Genomic DNA, 15971 nt, shown 5'->3' on the forward strand with positions numbered 1-15971 from the left:
TCTCTTGGGTACGACGAGAAGCCTTTTTGTTCTTGAGGAACTGTCTCGTAGCCTTCGCTATCTCTCTGATTTTCTTGGATGGAAGAGATAGTTTGTGCGAGTTTAGGTCCCATTGGATTCCCAACCATTGAAAGCGGGACGCCGGGATTAGGCGAGACTTTTCTTTGTTTATCTGGAAACCCAGATACTCTAGGAATTCTATTACTTTGGCTGTTGCTTTGCGACACTCGTCGTTGGTTGCCCAAATGAGCCAGTCGTCTAGGTAAGTTACTAACATTACCCCTTGGGCTCTTAGTTCTTGCACTACTGTCTCTCCTAATTTGGTGAATATTCCGAGCGCTATGTTGAGCCCGAATGGCATGACTCTGAATGAGTAAGCTTGTTTTCCTCGTTTGAAGCCTAGGTATGGAGAGAAGTTTCTTGCTATCGGAACATGATAGTAAGTGTCTGTAAGATCTATAGAGGTGGTGACGACCCCACAGGGAAGTAAGGTCCGCACCTGCAAGACAGTCAGCATGCGGAACTTGTCGCATTTAATGTATGAGTTGAGACGGGACAGGTCCAGAATCACTCTTCGTTTGTCTGAGTCCTTATTTGGCACACTAAACAGACATCCTTGGAATTTCAGGCGATTGACCTTCTTTATTGCCTTCTTTTGGAGGAGATCTTTGGCATAGTCGAGTAGGTCTGTCGGAGCCTGGTGAAAGCTGACTGGTGGAGGAGGCCCTTTCTCCCATTTCCACCCCAGACCTTTCGATACTATGCTGTGGGCCCATGAACTGAAGTCCAATGGTCCCGAAAGAGATACAGTCTCCCGCTCACCTGTGGGGTCTCACTGGTTGGTTGTGGACTTGCCTCCCCTGAAGCCTCTGCCTCTAGAGCCACCTCTCTACCGGAAGGCACCTCTGGCTCTGCTACTCCCTGCATGTTTATTGTAGCCACGAAATGCTCCTCGTGACTCATAAGAGGCGTTGAAGGCTAGGGAGGCTACTAAGGCGGTTGAAGTCGAAGGTTGCTGAGTCGGTGGACTCTGCACCAGAACAAACTACTGCTGTGGCTGAGCCTTGGATGTTGAAGGCTTGCCGGTCTGAGAGACAGGGACCGCCTGGACAACCGTCTGAGGATGAGACGACTGGTAAGGCTGGAATTTCCTTGGCCTCTTCCTAGGTTTGGATTGTGGTCCGGGGGTCTCAAACTTCCTTTTGAAAGGAAGTCCCCAACGGACACGAAGGTTCTGGTTAGCTCTAGCTGCCTCGCTGAGGACCTTGTTAACCGCGTCCTCTGAGGACGTTGTTAACCGCGTCCTCAGGGAAGAGGTTGGCGCCCCAAATCGAAGCCTTTATGAGCCTGTTTGGTTCGTGCCTTATGGAAGCATTCGCAAAGACATGCTTCCTGCAGGCTCGCCTAGCCACTTTAAAGTCATACAGGTCCGAGTGGAAGGCCTGTAATAGTGACTTTGTGTGGACTCGAAATAGAGACTCATCCGCGAACGTCGTAGCAATCAACTCTGCTGAGGTGACTGAGTTAATCGACCTACTCAGCCTGCATCTTGCCTCGAATTCCGCTTTGACCAAGGGGTCCGGAATTCTAGGTAAACATTCAGTGAACAGGGCGGAGGCACACTCTGGGTCGAGCCTGCCCACCGTGAACGTAGCCGGAGCGTCAGTCCAAAACTCTATATCGCTGGGGAAGAGCAAGGAGGTAGCCTCTGTCTCTTTTAGTTGAGGTAAAGGTTTGTCCTCTACCGCGGCTTGTAGAGTCAACTCCGCCACCTTCGAAGTGCAAGGAGTCGGAACTCCTTGTGGGGCCACAAACATCGTGAAGCATCCTTTATGGGGCATCAACTTTGTGTTGATGCAGTCCCATTCTGTAAGGGTGGGGACCCATGCAGACTGGGCTTGGTCCCTAGGGTAGATGACTGTCTCCTTCGGGACTTTGTCTACTCTGACTAGCGCATCTTCAGCTAGTCTAGTGTTGCCCGGAAATGGAAATTGAAGGCCTGCCGGGAAGAACTCAGTCTTCTACTGGCCAGGTTCCGTAACCTTCGATTGTCAGTTTTCCATCCGAGAATGGGGTGTGCAGAGCTAACCGCCACGGGTTGCTGTTCTCGAATGGCGGCAGCTTTGATGCGTCTGGTACTGTCACAGACTGTGGCGTGGTCCCGGACTGGAGGATTCCGGACACTAATTCCTCCTGGGCTTGGATCCTCTGGGTCAGAGATAAGATCGATTGACCGGAGGTCTCCAGGCCTGAGGCAAGTCGAGTGGACACCGACTCAAGTTTGGTGTCCACTACCTCTCTCATCTTCATCATCAGAAGATTTGCAAAGGCCTCCTGGTCAAAGCCGGACTCCGTCGGCTTGGCTTTGGAGGACCTGGCTCTCGACCCCTTGGGTGGGGGAGAAGCCTTGGAAGAAGAAGTCTTGGAAGCGGAAGTCGACGGCTTGGGGGCCGAAGACGACCTTACAGAGTCTGCCGGAGCAGGCTTGGATCCCTAGCTCTGTAGCAGACATGGCTTCGTCAAAACACAGAAAAAAGGGAGCAGCAAGAGAGACGTGCGATTACTAATGCGGCTAAATACAGGAATGTAGCCACCGGGCGTGAGTTGTTGTAGTAGTGAGCGGAAGGTAGATGATGTAGTCCTTGTAATGGCACTTGCCTAGAGAGGGACTTTGAAGGGAATCTTCTAATTGGCAGAAGACCTGTGATAGTGGCCTCCACTCGCCCCTGTGCTTATACCGACGCCCTATGGTGTTCGAGCTGAGGGTAGTAACTTCAGCATTCCATTTAGCTTTTTTCTCTGGTATATTTTCCTCTTCATTAATACGTACTGTGCTATGTCTGTTTATGTTGATGGCCATCGTCTGTAGGGTTGATGCTCCGGTGATTTGAAAACAACACTCAAGCACCAGTTCACTTTAAATTGAAATTTTTGCGGTTTTTATACATTTTAAAAATTTATAGCGCGCGTTATATTGAAAACAGGTTAATTAAACTCGTTAACCCTTTAACGTCGATTGGACGTATTAAATGTCGATATAGATTGTCTGTTGGGTGCCGATCGGACGTATGGTACGTCGATATAAAAAAGTTTTTTTAAAAATTTGCGGAAAAATAGTTATAGGCCTACTAGGCAAAAACTTTTGAATCACGCGCCTTGGGGGATGCTGGGAGCTCACGGATCAAGGCGTTGTTTTGTTTACAATCGTTACGCAGGCGCGCAAGCGCGAATTTCTTTCTCCTCGCACTAAAAAGTATCAGCGACACATCTCAGAAATTATTTCGTCACTTTGACATAATTTTTGCACCATTTTAAATTAGTCGTTACATGGAGTATTATATATGAAAATGTGTGCAATTTCATGTAAAATACAACTAAAAACAACTCATGGTTGTAGCTTTTATCAGTTTTGAAATATTTTCATATAAATAACGATAAGTGCCAAAATTTCAACCTTTGGTCAACTTTGACTCTACCAAAATAGTCAAAAAACACAATTGTAAGCTAAAACCCTTATATTCTAGTAATATTCAATCATTTACCTTCATTTTGCAACAAATTGGAAGTCCCTAGCACAATATTTCAATTTATGGTGAATTTATGAAAAAACTTTTTCCTTACGTCTGCCCGGTAACTCTTCCGAAAAAATCATAAATTTTTTCATCCGGTTGTCGTAATGTTTGCACCATTTTAAATTAGCTGTTACATAAAGTTTTATATATGGAAAGGTGCACAATTTCATGTAGAATACAACCAAAAACAACCAATGGTTGTAGCTTTTATCAGTTTTGAAATATTTTCATATAAATAATGATAAGTGCCAAAATAAATTTTGGTCAACTTTGACTCGACCGAAATGGTAAAAAAACGCATTGTTCCGACACGGCATACAAACCTTCGGTCCTTTTACAATAGGAAGGTACTAGCGGCAGCTGGATAGGTCCGTAAGCTTTCGAACAAGGGGTTCGGTAGTTAACTGCTTGTCCGACAGGCGCCTGCGCGCGCGACTGGGAGGTAAACAAATCACTTTTTGCTTTCGGCCTCACAGCGAGTTGGAACGTGTGTGTTCGACGCTCTCTGCCCGCTTCTCGTCGTTTGCTTTCTTGAGTATATGGTTGTGTTTGTGCATGAAAGAATTCATTGTAAGTACAATCATTTCTCTCTTTTCATATTAATTGAACTGCAATTAATTAATGATGGAATCTCCTCGCCTCGCTACCCCACGGAGACTATGCCCGGGTACCGAAGGGCGTGAATGCGGGAAGTTCTGCTCTTTCCCGGAGATAGACCCTCATATTTGTGTGCTCGGTGTCGGGGCGCGAAATGCTCCCGAGCCGAGCCTTGTAATGTGTTATTAATTGGTCGGAGGCGCAGTGGATTTTGTATGAGGGCAGGAGGAAGCGAAGGCCTGCAAAGGAGTCGTCGGAAAGCTCTCCCGCGACTCTTTGGTGACGGACACTTCGTCTTCTTTCCTGCCGCCCGCTCAACTTTCACGTCTCGCGCCTTCCCCTTCGGGGGGGGGTTTCTAGGTCCTTCTCCTCTCCTGACTTGTCGAGTGTGAGGAGGGCGCTAGATACCCTGATGTCGAGTTTGTACTCTGGGTCCTCTATCCGTTCGTCTTCGCGCGAACGGGTAGAGGATCCCCCTAATCACCCGACTTTTGCCTCCTCAGGTGCGGTTGCCGCGAAGGATGACCTCGGACAGGTGTGGGCATCGTTGGGGCTGCAGGGCGTGCCCGAGTGTCCAGGGGCTGCTCTACCATCTCGCTGGCTCCGTGGCGGTCACCCATGCAACAGTCACGACCCCACCCCACGAACCATTCAAACACCCGGCGACGCTTCACCTCCCACCTTGGGGTAAACCCCCAGCCCGCGGTCTCTGTGACACCCACTACATCGGTGCAGGGGCCAGTCGCCGTAACTCGGGGGAGTGTGATGCTTTGCGCCTGTGTTTGCCGTGCTGCCGCGACCGGACTTCGTGTGCCCGAAGAAGCTCGCCCGCCCCTGAACCTCCACCCCCGTAGCCTAGGATGTCTGGTGCCCGCTGGTCCACCCCATTCAGACCGCCCCTACAACCAACCTTGCCCGTACCTGCCGTACCTTGCCGCCCAGCTGCTGTCCCACCCGGGACGTGACGTACCACTGCTGGCCGTTCCTGTTACCTGCTCCTGCGGTTTTCTGCCGTTCCTGTGATGCCTGCACCTGCTGATGTTGTTCCGGTTCCTGGCGCCGCTGCTCCCGATGCTGATCTTGTTCGGACAGGTGCGTCCGGGCCCTGTTGCTTCGGCAACAGCAGCCCCGGCTCCGCTCTGGATGACAGATCTGACGTCGGTCCTGAGAAGGTTGACGAGGAAGAAGAAGAGGAGGAGGAAGGTGTCGTCGTCGTCTTCATCGTCTTCTTCGTCTTCGTCATCGTCTGCCGCCTCTTCCCCTTCGTCTTCTAAGGCTCCCCTGCCGAAGAAGAAGAAGGTCGCCTCCCCCCCCCTAAGAAGCTCCTTCGGGAACTTCTAAGGGCCCTCTCGCTCTGGTGAGACGGGGGTTCTTCCGCTGGTCACCCAGCTCGTTCGGGGGCAGGAGCCCGTCTCTTCTTCCGCAAGGAAGAAGACTACGGGGACCAGAAGTGCCGGCTAACACCGGCACTTCCTCACCTGCTGTCAGTGGTTCGGCCACAGCAGCAGGGTCCGTCTCGGCCCTCTCGTTCGCGAGAGGTACCGAGTGTACGGTCGCTTACCAGCGACCGTGCAGCCAGGAAACCAGACCTCTGAGTTTCGCATCAGCGTCAGGTTCACGGCACGGAGCGGAAGACTGGTGACAGCCCGCTCACGCGACTCTCACCAGAACCAGCTCTCGCTCTCGCGGCGAGCAGCTGGCTACCCGGGCGGACGTGGACGGTCCATGACCGGCCACGGGCTGAGGCGGGGAAGAGGTCCCCCCCGTTCGCCGGCACCAGCCACGGCTGGTACCAGCGAACTGACGCACCGTGAGGATACGCACCGATCTCACCGTGACAGTGGAGCTCGCCGGTCGCCTGACCGTGCACTCTCACAGAGAGCGATTGGGTACGGCGACCAGCACCAGCTCCTCTGACACACGAGACCGGAAGCCCCGCTGTTCTCGGTCCAAGACCGTTCTCCACAGCGAGACGGCTCGACTAGGTCTGCAGCTCGATCGCCACCGCGGTGGGTTGGCGATCGCCTGCAGTCTTCCAAGCCCGCTGGTTCTGCCAGCGAGCAAGGGAGGAGCGTCAGGTCTTGCCTCTTCCATACCTTCAACCTCCTCGGATTACACCGGGAGGGGCGAGGTATTGAGGAGTGATCGTGAGGGTGCGCCCCTCAGGATCCCACCACGGCGTCGTACGTACCAGGCACGGTTCTCGGACCAGCCAGGTCGTACGCACAGGTGGTTGGAGCAGACCGAGAGGGGTCTGTCGCTGTTCCTCTCCTTGAGGGGAGGAGGGTCTCGGGAGTTGCCCCTGTTGAGACTGGACGTCCGACTCCGCAGGAAGCAGTCACTTCTGAGATCCCAGAGGAACTTTGCGAGGTTATTGCGCTGATTCGTCAGGCACAACGACCTCACGGAAGGATCGCTGCTCCCACCATCCGAGCCCACGTCCTGGCTCGAGTCGTCTGGGGCCCCGAAGAGGGAACCCAGACCGACGGTGGGTTTGCCGCGTTCTGAGCTGCCGGACTCTGCTGGACCAGGTTGAATCACTTGTCTCCGGACAAGACGACTCGCTCAAGTCCTGGCAGGTCGAGCAAGCTGCTTTCACCTCCTCTGCTGCGACAGCGGCGTTTTTTACGTGCCATCTGAAGACCCGATGCCGTCCAAACAGGTGAACCCGGAGTTAGCCAGGCTGACTTCGGGTGTGTCTCTGCAGCAGCTCCTGTCCGAGAACCTGTGGTTCTCGCAGCAAGAGACATTCGGTCCTGGAATCTACCGCCATGGCAGCTTTCCAGGCCGTCTCCTGGCTAGATCTGTGGTCCCTCACAGTATCTAATGTCGCAGCCAACTCCGGGGGATTGTCTCCCCCCGAAGATGACTCGGCCTTCAGGAGACTTTTGCCAGTCTGGGGGAGGAGCCATCTCCTTCCTTGCCCACCAGACGGTGAACCTGTGGGCCAACCTGGTTCTCCGACGAAAGGGACGCTGTCCTTACTCGGGTTTTCCAGGGCGGCCGGGGCGTGAAGCGGCGTTGGGACTTCGCAACGGACCTTTACGGAGTTCCACGTCTCTCTTCCCAGGAGAGATGGTGGAACGCTGCGGTGGACAGACGGCGCACTGACGACAGTGACCGTCTGGTTCACCAGGCAGTCTCGAACGGCCTCTGGGCAGCCTTGGACTGCGGCCAAGTCTAACGGCTCGGCTAGCGCTTCCTCGGTGGCTAAGACGGTAGCTGCGTCGAAGCCCGGGGAATGACTCTGTCTTCTTCGACTTCTAGCAAGGGGAGCCGTAACCAGCCCTCCTCCCAGCCCTCCTCCTCCCGTGGAGGTTCTGGGAGGAAGTCGAAGAAAGGGGAAAGGGGGGGAAACGCTAGGGACGGCCGTTCCCCCTCACCTGCTGCCGGAAGTGGGGGGGTGCCTGGCCAGCCATTGGGCAACTTGGCAGCGCTACGGCGCCGAGACCTGGATTGTAGATGTCCCTCGGGAGGGAGATCTATTACCCTTCGAATCTCGGTCACCCCTCACCTCCAACCCGGTCCAACAGCAGGCGTACGTTCCAGGGCATCGAAGGACGTAGCATTGAGACAGGAGATCAAGACCATGTTGAGAAAGAGCTGTAGAAATCGTCACGGATCAATCACCGGGCTTTTACAGTCGACTCTTCCTGGTGGAAAAGTCTACGGAGAGGCTGGCGCCCGGTGATAGATCTCTCTCCCCTGAACCGGTTTGTTCGCCAGACCCGGTTCACGATGGAGACGACACGCTCAGTGCTCGACTCTATCAGGGAGAACGATTTCATGCTTTCAGTGGACTTGAAGGATGCGTATTTCCAAATACCCATTCATCAGTCCTCCAGAAAGTACCTCCGCTTCATCCTCGACGGGACGGTGTACCAGTTCAGGCCACTTTGCTTCGGTCTCTCAACCGCCCCACAGGTGTTCACGCGAGTGTTCACTCTGTGTCTCTTGGGCCCATTCGCACGGGATACGTCTGATGGGGTATCTCGACGATTGGTTAGTCCTGGCGAGCTCCCGCTCGCAGTTGCTACAGGACAGGGATCGACTGCTCGAGTTCTGTCGCGATCTGGGGATCGTTGTGAACTTCGAAAAGTCCGATCTCGAGCCCAAGCAGAGGATGAAGTACCTGGGTATGCTGATCGACACGGTAGCAGGGCGAGTCTTCCCCGCAGACTCGCGGATTAGCAAATTCAGGGAGGCAGCCAACCAGTTCCTGTCTCGGCAGGAACGGGTAGCTCAGCGATGGCAAGTCGTGATCGGAAAACACCTGTCGTCACTCGGGTAAGCCAGTCCCCTAACGGGCGTCTTCACCTGCGGTCTCTTCAGGGAGACTGAAGGAGAGTTGGTCACAGGCGACGGATCCCCCAAGCTTTCCATTGTCACGGACACAGGAGGTGAGGCAGGACCTAGCCGGGTGACTGGACGACAGGAACCCCTTAAGAGGAGTGCCTCTGCGCACTCTCCCCCCGGGATATGCAGCTGCTCTCAGACGCATCGACCGAGGGATGGGGCGCACACCTGGAAGAGTTGCGGACTTCAGGAGTGTGGTACGAGAACGACAAGCACCTTCACATCAATGTACTGAAACTCAAGGCAGCGTTCCTCGCTCTCCAAGAGTTCCAGGTCCGCTTGATGGGACACTCAGTGGTGTTGATGTACGTCAACACCACGGTGGTGGCTTACGTCAACAAACAGGGGGGGCCTAGTGTCTCTCCCGTTGTATCAGTTGACTCGGCAGGTGCACGAGTGGGCCGAGGCGCACTCAATAGAGCTGTCGGCACGCTACATTCCAGGGAAGGAATGTAGTAGCAGACACGCTCAGCCGTCGGGATCAGGTGATAGGGACCGAATGGTCTCTACACCAGGACGTGGCGGAAAGGCTCTTCGACCTGTTGGCGGCGACCATCGAGGATCTGTTCGCCATCCGGCACAACAGGAAGCTCCAGGTGTTCTTCTCGGGCCGTGCCGGATCCATGGGCAGCTGCGAGACGCTCTTCAACACCCGTGGGACGACCTCTTCGCCTATGCCTTTTCCCCGTTCAGCCTGATTCGCAAGGTGATCAGTCGAGCACTGGTCATCCCGAATCTCAGGATGATCCTGATGGCTCCCAAATGGCCACAGGCCATTTGGTATCCGGACCTGCTGGCTCTTCTCGCAAGAGAACCGAGAGAATTCCCCATTGGCACAACCTTCTCGCCCAGCCACACGTCGAGCGGTACCACCGAGCAGTCCAGTCCCTACGTCTTCACGCTGGCTGTTATCCACCATCTCTTGCGAACGAGAAGCTTTTTTCGTAGCGCAGCAACAGAGATGGCTGGAAACGTCCGTCAGTCCTCTGCAGCTGTGTACCAGGGGAAGTCGGCCGTCTTCTGTGGTTTGGTGTCGTAGACGGGGCCTATCTCCTCTCAGAGCCACTCTTTCAGCAGGTAGCGGTTTTCCTCGTTTTTCTTCGCCGAGAAAGCTCCTCTAAGTTCCCACAGTCAAAGGATACAGAGCCGCCTTGACGCTCGTCCTGAAACTGACGGGATTGGACATCTCGAACTCGTTCGAGATCTCCTTGCTTAAGAGCAGCCTCCAAAGGTCTTGCCAAACCAGGGAACTCACAAGACCCTCTTCTTGCTGGACCTGGCATCGGCGAAGAGAGTACGGGAACTTCATGCAGATAATGATGTGGATGAGATGCTGCTTTGTCCTGGGAGGACACTACGGTGCTATCTGAAGAGAACTCGACACCTCGGGCCTGAGTGTCGACGCTTCTTCGTTAGCAACGGGGTCACCAAGAAAGAAGTATCAAGAACACTCTTTCATCCTGGCTGCGTGAGGTCTTCAGGAGGGCGTATGAGGCTGATGGTAGTGACGACATCCGTACGTCCCGTCCGAGAGCTCACGAAGTCAGAAGTATTGGCCCCTCGTTGGCGTTTCGGGGGGGGGTAAGAACTTCTCCGTGGCGCAGGTATGGAAGGCAGGGGTCTGGTACAACCAGACGTACCGGCACCTTCCTTATACCTCTTGGATATTGCCCATAGGTCCTTGGATCGGTTTCCTTAGGACCCGTGGTGGCTGCTCAACACGTCGTCTAGCTAACCCAGACCCTAGCAGGCTGAACAGCATCGAGTCCTGGTGTGACTGTATGAATAGATAGTGAATGAGAAAGTGACTGGCTTCTCTTTCTATCTTTTTCTACCCCTCTATACCGTTGGTAGAGGATACGGTCATTACCCTGCTGGATAAGGGACGAGATGCCGGTGAGCTATATGACAGAGCCCCATCCTATCCCTTTCACTAGGGATAGGAGCAGAATATCCACCACTTCCTTCTACAAGGGGGGGAAGTGGATGCCTACAAGAGTCAAAACCATGACTTTATCTTTGCTCCTGTACAGGAACAAGTTCTTACATTGCTGGTACGAAGAGATACGCTTGCCTCTCTCTTAGTACTCGGTCCAGAGGTCTGACCATTGATCCTGCGGTGCACACCCCGATCAATCGGACAGAGGCTTGGATCCCTCCCTCGCTCTTACGACCAGGGAGGCTTCCAAGGTTGGGCGAACACCAGTCTGTTCACAAAAGACTCAGATTCCACCCACCAAGAAGTGAGTCTTCCTATTGTAAAAGGACCGAAGGTTTGTATGCCGTGTCGGAACAAATGACAATTTGTCCAAAATTGCATTTTTCCTAACTATACAAACCTGAGGTCCTTTTACACATAGCCCCACCTCATGCCACCCCTCACTCTGCAGTTTTTGCTTGGGCCAAAAGCAAAAGTGATTTGTTTACCTCCCAGTCGCGCGTGCGCGCGCCTGTCGGACAAGCAGTTAACTACCGAACCCCTTGTTCGAAAGCTTACGACCTATCCAGCTGCCGCTAGTACCTTCCTATTGTAAAAGGACCTCAGGTTTGTATAGTTAGGAAAAATGCAATTTTGGACAAATTGTCATATTGTAAGCTAAAACTGCCAAGAGAAAATGATGAAACTAAACTTTCCCAATATATATCACAGAAGTTAAGATATCAGGAAGAAATATATGTTGAAAATTGAAAATTCCAGTTGCAGGCATAAAATTAGTTCTCAAATAAAAAGGTAAAACTTATATAAAACACACATAATATTTGAATAGGATATAATGTGCTGAATTTGGAAACTTGATGTTACAATGCTGAAAAAGTACATTCCACATTATCCTGGGAGAGCATGTAGTGAAAATAGTTACTCTTAACAAGTCATACTGAGGGATGAATTGTAGGTGAGGTGTTGTATGGGGTCTGGGCATGCTCAGTAGTATCTTGTTGAATCTTTATGGAACTTCAGTGCACAGTATACTAACATGCTGATTTATGGAAACATTGTCTAAAGAAATGGATGAAAAGGATGATAACATTGGTTTTAATATAGAAATAAATACAATGTGAATAGAAAACAGCAGGTGCATGTCATTGAAGTGTTGCCAGATATTTTGGGTAGTATTTAGATTAATAGCCATAAAATCATGATGTTGTTAGTGTACTGTTTTATAATCGGTATACGTACCTTTATTATGTATATATATGTGTATGTGAATTGTGTTCTCTTGATACATATTTGTTTATTTTTATGTGCATTGTAGGGTTGTTGACAAGTTTGTTTTAAATTTTACAGTATCCATTAGTACGAGCTCTCTTTACCGAGAAGGCTAAAGGTGCTCAGACCAAAGTGAAAGTCATGCCAGCAGGTCCGGCCAAGTCAAAAGATATGAGAAAAAGTGTAAGTTTTTCTAAAAATTTTCTAAATAAAATTTTGTCTTAACCATTGAGCTTTTGCTTTTTTTTATATATAAACAATGAGGTTTTCATTATATGTAATTTAATTATTTTTAAACTGTTTCAGTTAGGGTTTGGAGTGACAAGTGAAATTTAATATTTGCAGTTCTTTGGGTTTATTTTTGGAAATAATGTTAGCTGATACTTTAGTCTAAAAAGAGCTGTTAAAGTGTTGTTGACAGGATTTTAGAATGTAATCAAGATTGCCTCTTACTTATAGGTTGGGTCCCAGTTTCGCGAATCTCTGAGCCTGCTGATGACTACACTGAATAGTACTACTCCTCACTATGTGAGGTGCATCAAGCCTAATGATGATAAGATGGCTTTCACTTTTGATCCAACGAGGGCTATCCAGCAACTGAGAGCTTGTGGTGTCTTAGAAACTGTTAGGATTAGTGCTGCTGGATACCCATCAAGGTAAGGGGCTTTCAAATTTGATATATTATGAGTAGAAGGTACTAAAATGTATTTTAGTAGGATGTTGATAATATACAGTGGTACCTCGTTTGTCAAACGTTCATGTTGAACTTTCTGTTTTTCGAATTAAATTTTTCGAATATTTTGTATTGTTTATCGAACAAATGCTGGTACTTTGAATGACAGGTTGTCTAGTTTATACTTGTATTCGACGACCTACTGGGTCTTACAAGTTAAACTGTATTAAAGAAAAAATTTCTTTTACAATATATAGTTTAATGGTAACCATATTCAACAAAATAAATAAAAGTATAAAGAATTTAATATAAAATTTGACTTTCAATATAACATTTAGCATAAAAAATGTATAAAATCGTATGTAACTGCAGTGACGTCATGCTCAGCTGACTTGAGACTGAATAAGGGAGTGTTATGTTGAGGAGTGAAGGAGAAGAGAGGGTTGACATATTATTGTATGTATGTAAAAGCAATAATAACTCACATAAAAAAGGGAATTATCCAATAAATTTAACATAATGATAAAATATGAAAACAATCAAATGCATTACAGAAAAAAGAGAGAGAGAGAAAAAAAAAGTCTTAATTGAGCCAGTGTTCGGTGCGCCGAGTGAGGCGGTCTAGTTGAACCATATTAACAGAATAGTATATAAATGGCAGAGCAAAGCTTTTCCCAATAGAATTTAGCATAAACGATTAACAAAATCATTCGTCATTGCGTTGATATACAGCTAACTTGAGGTAGAGGGAGGGGGTGTTTATATTTTTGAGGAATAATGAATGAATGATTTCAAGTTATCGTGCATCGTGATATTGTTGGGGAGAGGAGACAGTAAAATCTTTACTGTAATATGTACGTAAAAGCAGTACCAATCCACATAAAAGAATAAAATATTATTTAAAAAAATTTAACATAATAGTAAAACATGAAAACAATCAAATGCAATACTGTAAAAAAAAAAAAAAAAAAAGCTTGCTTGAGTCAGTATTCAGTGGGCTGAGTGGGACGATAGAGAGTGAGAGGAGAGGAGAGGGAAGAAGGGCTCTGCTTCTCACTGGGCTAGGATGATTATTCACCCATTTCTTTCACTTACACTTGATCTGCCCAAATCACATTTATTTTTGTTACGGTATAATGCCTATCAAGTGACAATTGCTTTTTACGATTTTTTTACTACTGTAAAAGCAACTAAGCTCTGTAATAAACAAACTGGTGCCACTTTCACCTGCGTGCCTTTGATTGTTTGTGTGAATGGCTTCCTTGTGAAAAGTTATTTTATCTCTCTTTCCTTTTCTTACATTCTTGATTATTACTTATTTGTTTGCAAAATCCTCGTTTTTTTTAAAAGTGCCGTTTGCCAACAGCAAGTTTATGTATAGTGGCATAATTAATCTCTCTCGTGCACTTAAGATCCAAGTGTAAGCATGCTGATTCCTCTCTCTCTCTCTCTCTCTCTCTCTCTCTCTCTCTCTCTCTCTCTCTCTCTCTCTCTCTCTCTCTCTCTCTCTCTCAGAGACACAATCGGACACACACAGTATTGATTCCTTTGATTATCCATGTACCTAATATGTGAATAAAATTGATTTTGTCATCGTTTGCATAGTGCAACCAATTCGGTTTCCTCAAAGGGTTCCCGTCTCTCCTCCCTCCATCCCCTAGCCAACTGGGCGCTATTTGCACCAAACAGTTTGTAAATCGTACACAGAAATAAAATAAAATTTTGAAAATTTTACTTCATATAACATACTGTTTCATTACTTTACACTCTTAATTTAACTTTTGAACACATTATAGTAGAAGAAATGTGAAAAGGGGGACTTTCTGGGTTGGCTGGAACGAATTATCCTGATTCCCTCTACTTCTTACGGGGGATATTTATTTCATATTTTGAACAAATCGTACTTTGTACAGCCTTCTGGAGTGGATTAAGTTCGAAGTCTGAGGTACTACTGTAATTAGGACCTGCAGCGCTGATTTTACTTCATATAACAGTATGTTATATGAAGTAAAATTTTCAAAATTTTATTTTATTTCTGTGTACGATTTACAATTTTATTTCTCGTGTACGATTTACAAACTGTTTGGTGCAAATAGCGCCCAGTTGGCTAGGGGATGGAGGGAGGAGAGACGGGAACCCTTTGAGGAAACCGAATTGGTTGCACTATGCAAACGATGACAAAATCAATTTTATTCACATATTAGGTACATGGATAATCAAAGGAATCAATACTGTGTGTGTCCGATTGTGTCTCTGAGAGAGAGAGAGAGAGAGAGAGAGACGAGAGAGAGAGAGAGAGAGAGAGAGAGAGAGATGTGAACTAATTTTTTTTAGTATACTTTCGGTGTATGTGTACTGTATCCAATTTTTTTCAGTTACTGTATTATTATTATTTTTATTTATTTATTATTTTTTGTCTATCACACTCATTCTATTCGACTGGATGGTTTTATAGTTTTGGGTTCTGGGTTGCAACCTGCCTCCTTAGGAGTCCATCACCTTTCTTACTATGTATGCTGTTTTGCTGTTTCCAGCAGCACACACTTTGGCATGAGTCCTGGAGCTACTTCAGCATCTAGTTTTTCCAGGTTCCTTTTCAGGGATTATGGGTACAATTTCCACTGGCATATCCCATATCCTTATTTCTATTTTCAGGTCTTGATACTTATCAATTTTTCCCTCTTTCTTTCTCATCTACTCTGGTGTCCCATAGCATTGCAATATCAATGAGTGATACTCTCTTCTTGATTTTGTCAATCATCGTCACATCTGTCACATCTGGTCTATTGGCACATATCACCCTATTTGTCCTTATACCTTGGTCTCAGCGGATCTTTGCCTGATCGTTTTCTATCACTCCCTCAGGTTGGTGCTCGTACCACTTATTACTGCAAGGTAGCTGGTGTATCTTGCTCTGGCTTCAGTGGAGGGCTTTTTCTACTGAAATGTGTCTCTTTTTGCACTGGTTCTATGGAAGTGCCAGACATTTGCTTGCCATGTGGTTTATGGTCTCATTTTTCACATTGCACTTCCTGCATATAGGTGAGATGTTATTTTCATCTATCGTTCTTCAAACATACAGTAGTGCCTCAGGATACAAAATTAATCTGTTCCGAAGCGGCCTTCGTAACCTGATTTTTTCGTATCTCAAACTACGTTTTACATGTAAATTGCCCTAATTCATTCCAAGCCCTACAAAAACACCACTGTAAATTTTATAATAAAGCTAAATTGACCAATAAACAATGAAATACAACAATTTGGACCATTCAATACCTAACATAACAATGACTGTACCTGTAAATAAAGTGTATTAGTGTACAGGGTACAAGAAATACTGTACGTACATGTACGTACGTATGTAGTAAAATGTGGAACCTTACCTTTTGAGTGAGGTGATGTCCGAAAGTGATGACGGAGGAGGAGGACAAATGGCAGTAAACATGAACACTTAACTTTACGAAACACATTAAAAAATGGCAGAAAACATTAACACTAAACTTTACGAAGCACATTAACAAATGGCAGAAAACATTAACACTTCTTGATTATCTCCTTCGTCTCC

General features: G+C 48.0%; 1 protein-coding gene across 8 annotated transcripts in view; it reads left to right on the plus strand.

The window, feature by feature from the left end:
- Positions 1-15971, plus strand: part of LOC135203197 (unconventional myosin-Va-like) — a 354286-nt gene that overhangs the window by 161445 nt on the left and 176870 nt on the right. For all 8 annotated transcript variants that reach the window (XM_064232942.1, XM_064232943.1, XM_064232939.1 and 5 more), the window contains 2 exons: positions 11812-11916; positions 12193-12389. In XM_064232942.1, the coding sequence (XP_064089012.1) occupies positions 11812-11916; positions 12193-12389 (302 nt within the window). The remainder of the gene's footprint in view (positions 1-11811; positions 11917-12192; positions 12390-15971) is intronic.

Source organism: Macrobrachium nipponense, chromosome 33, assembly GCF_015104395.2.
Source record: "Macrobrachium nipponense isolate FS-2020 chromosome 33, ASM1510439v2, whole genome shotgun sequence".
Taxonomy (NCBI): Eukaryota; Metazoa; Arthropoda; class Malacostraca; order Decapoda; family Palaemonidae; genus Macrobrachium; species Macrobrachium nipponense.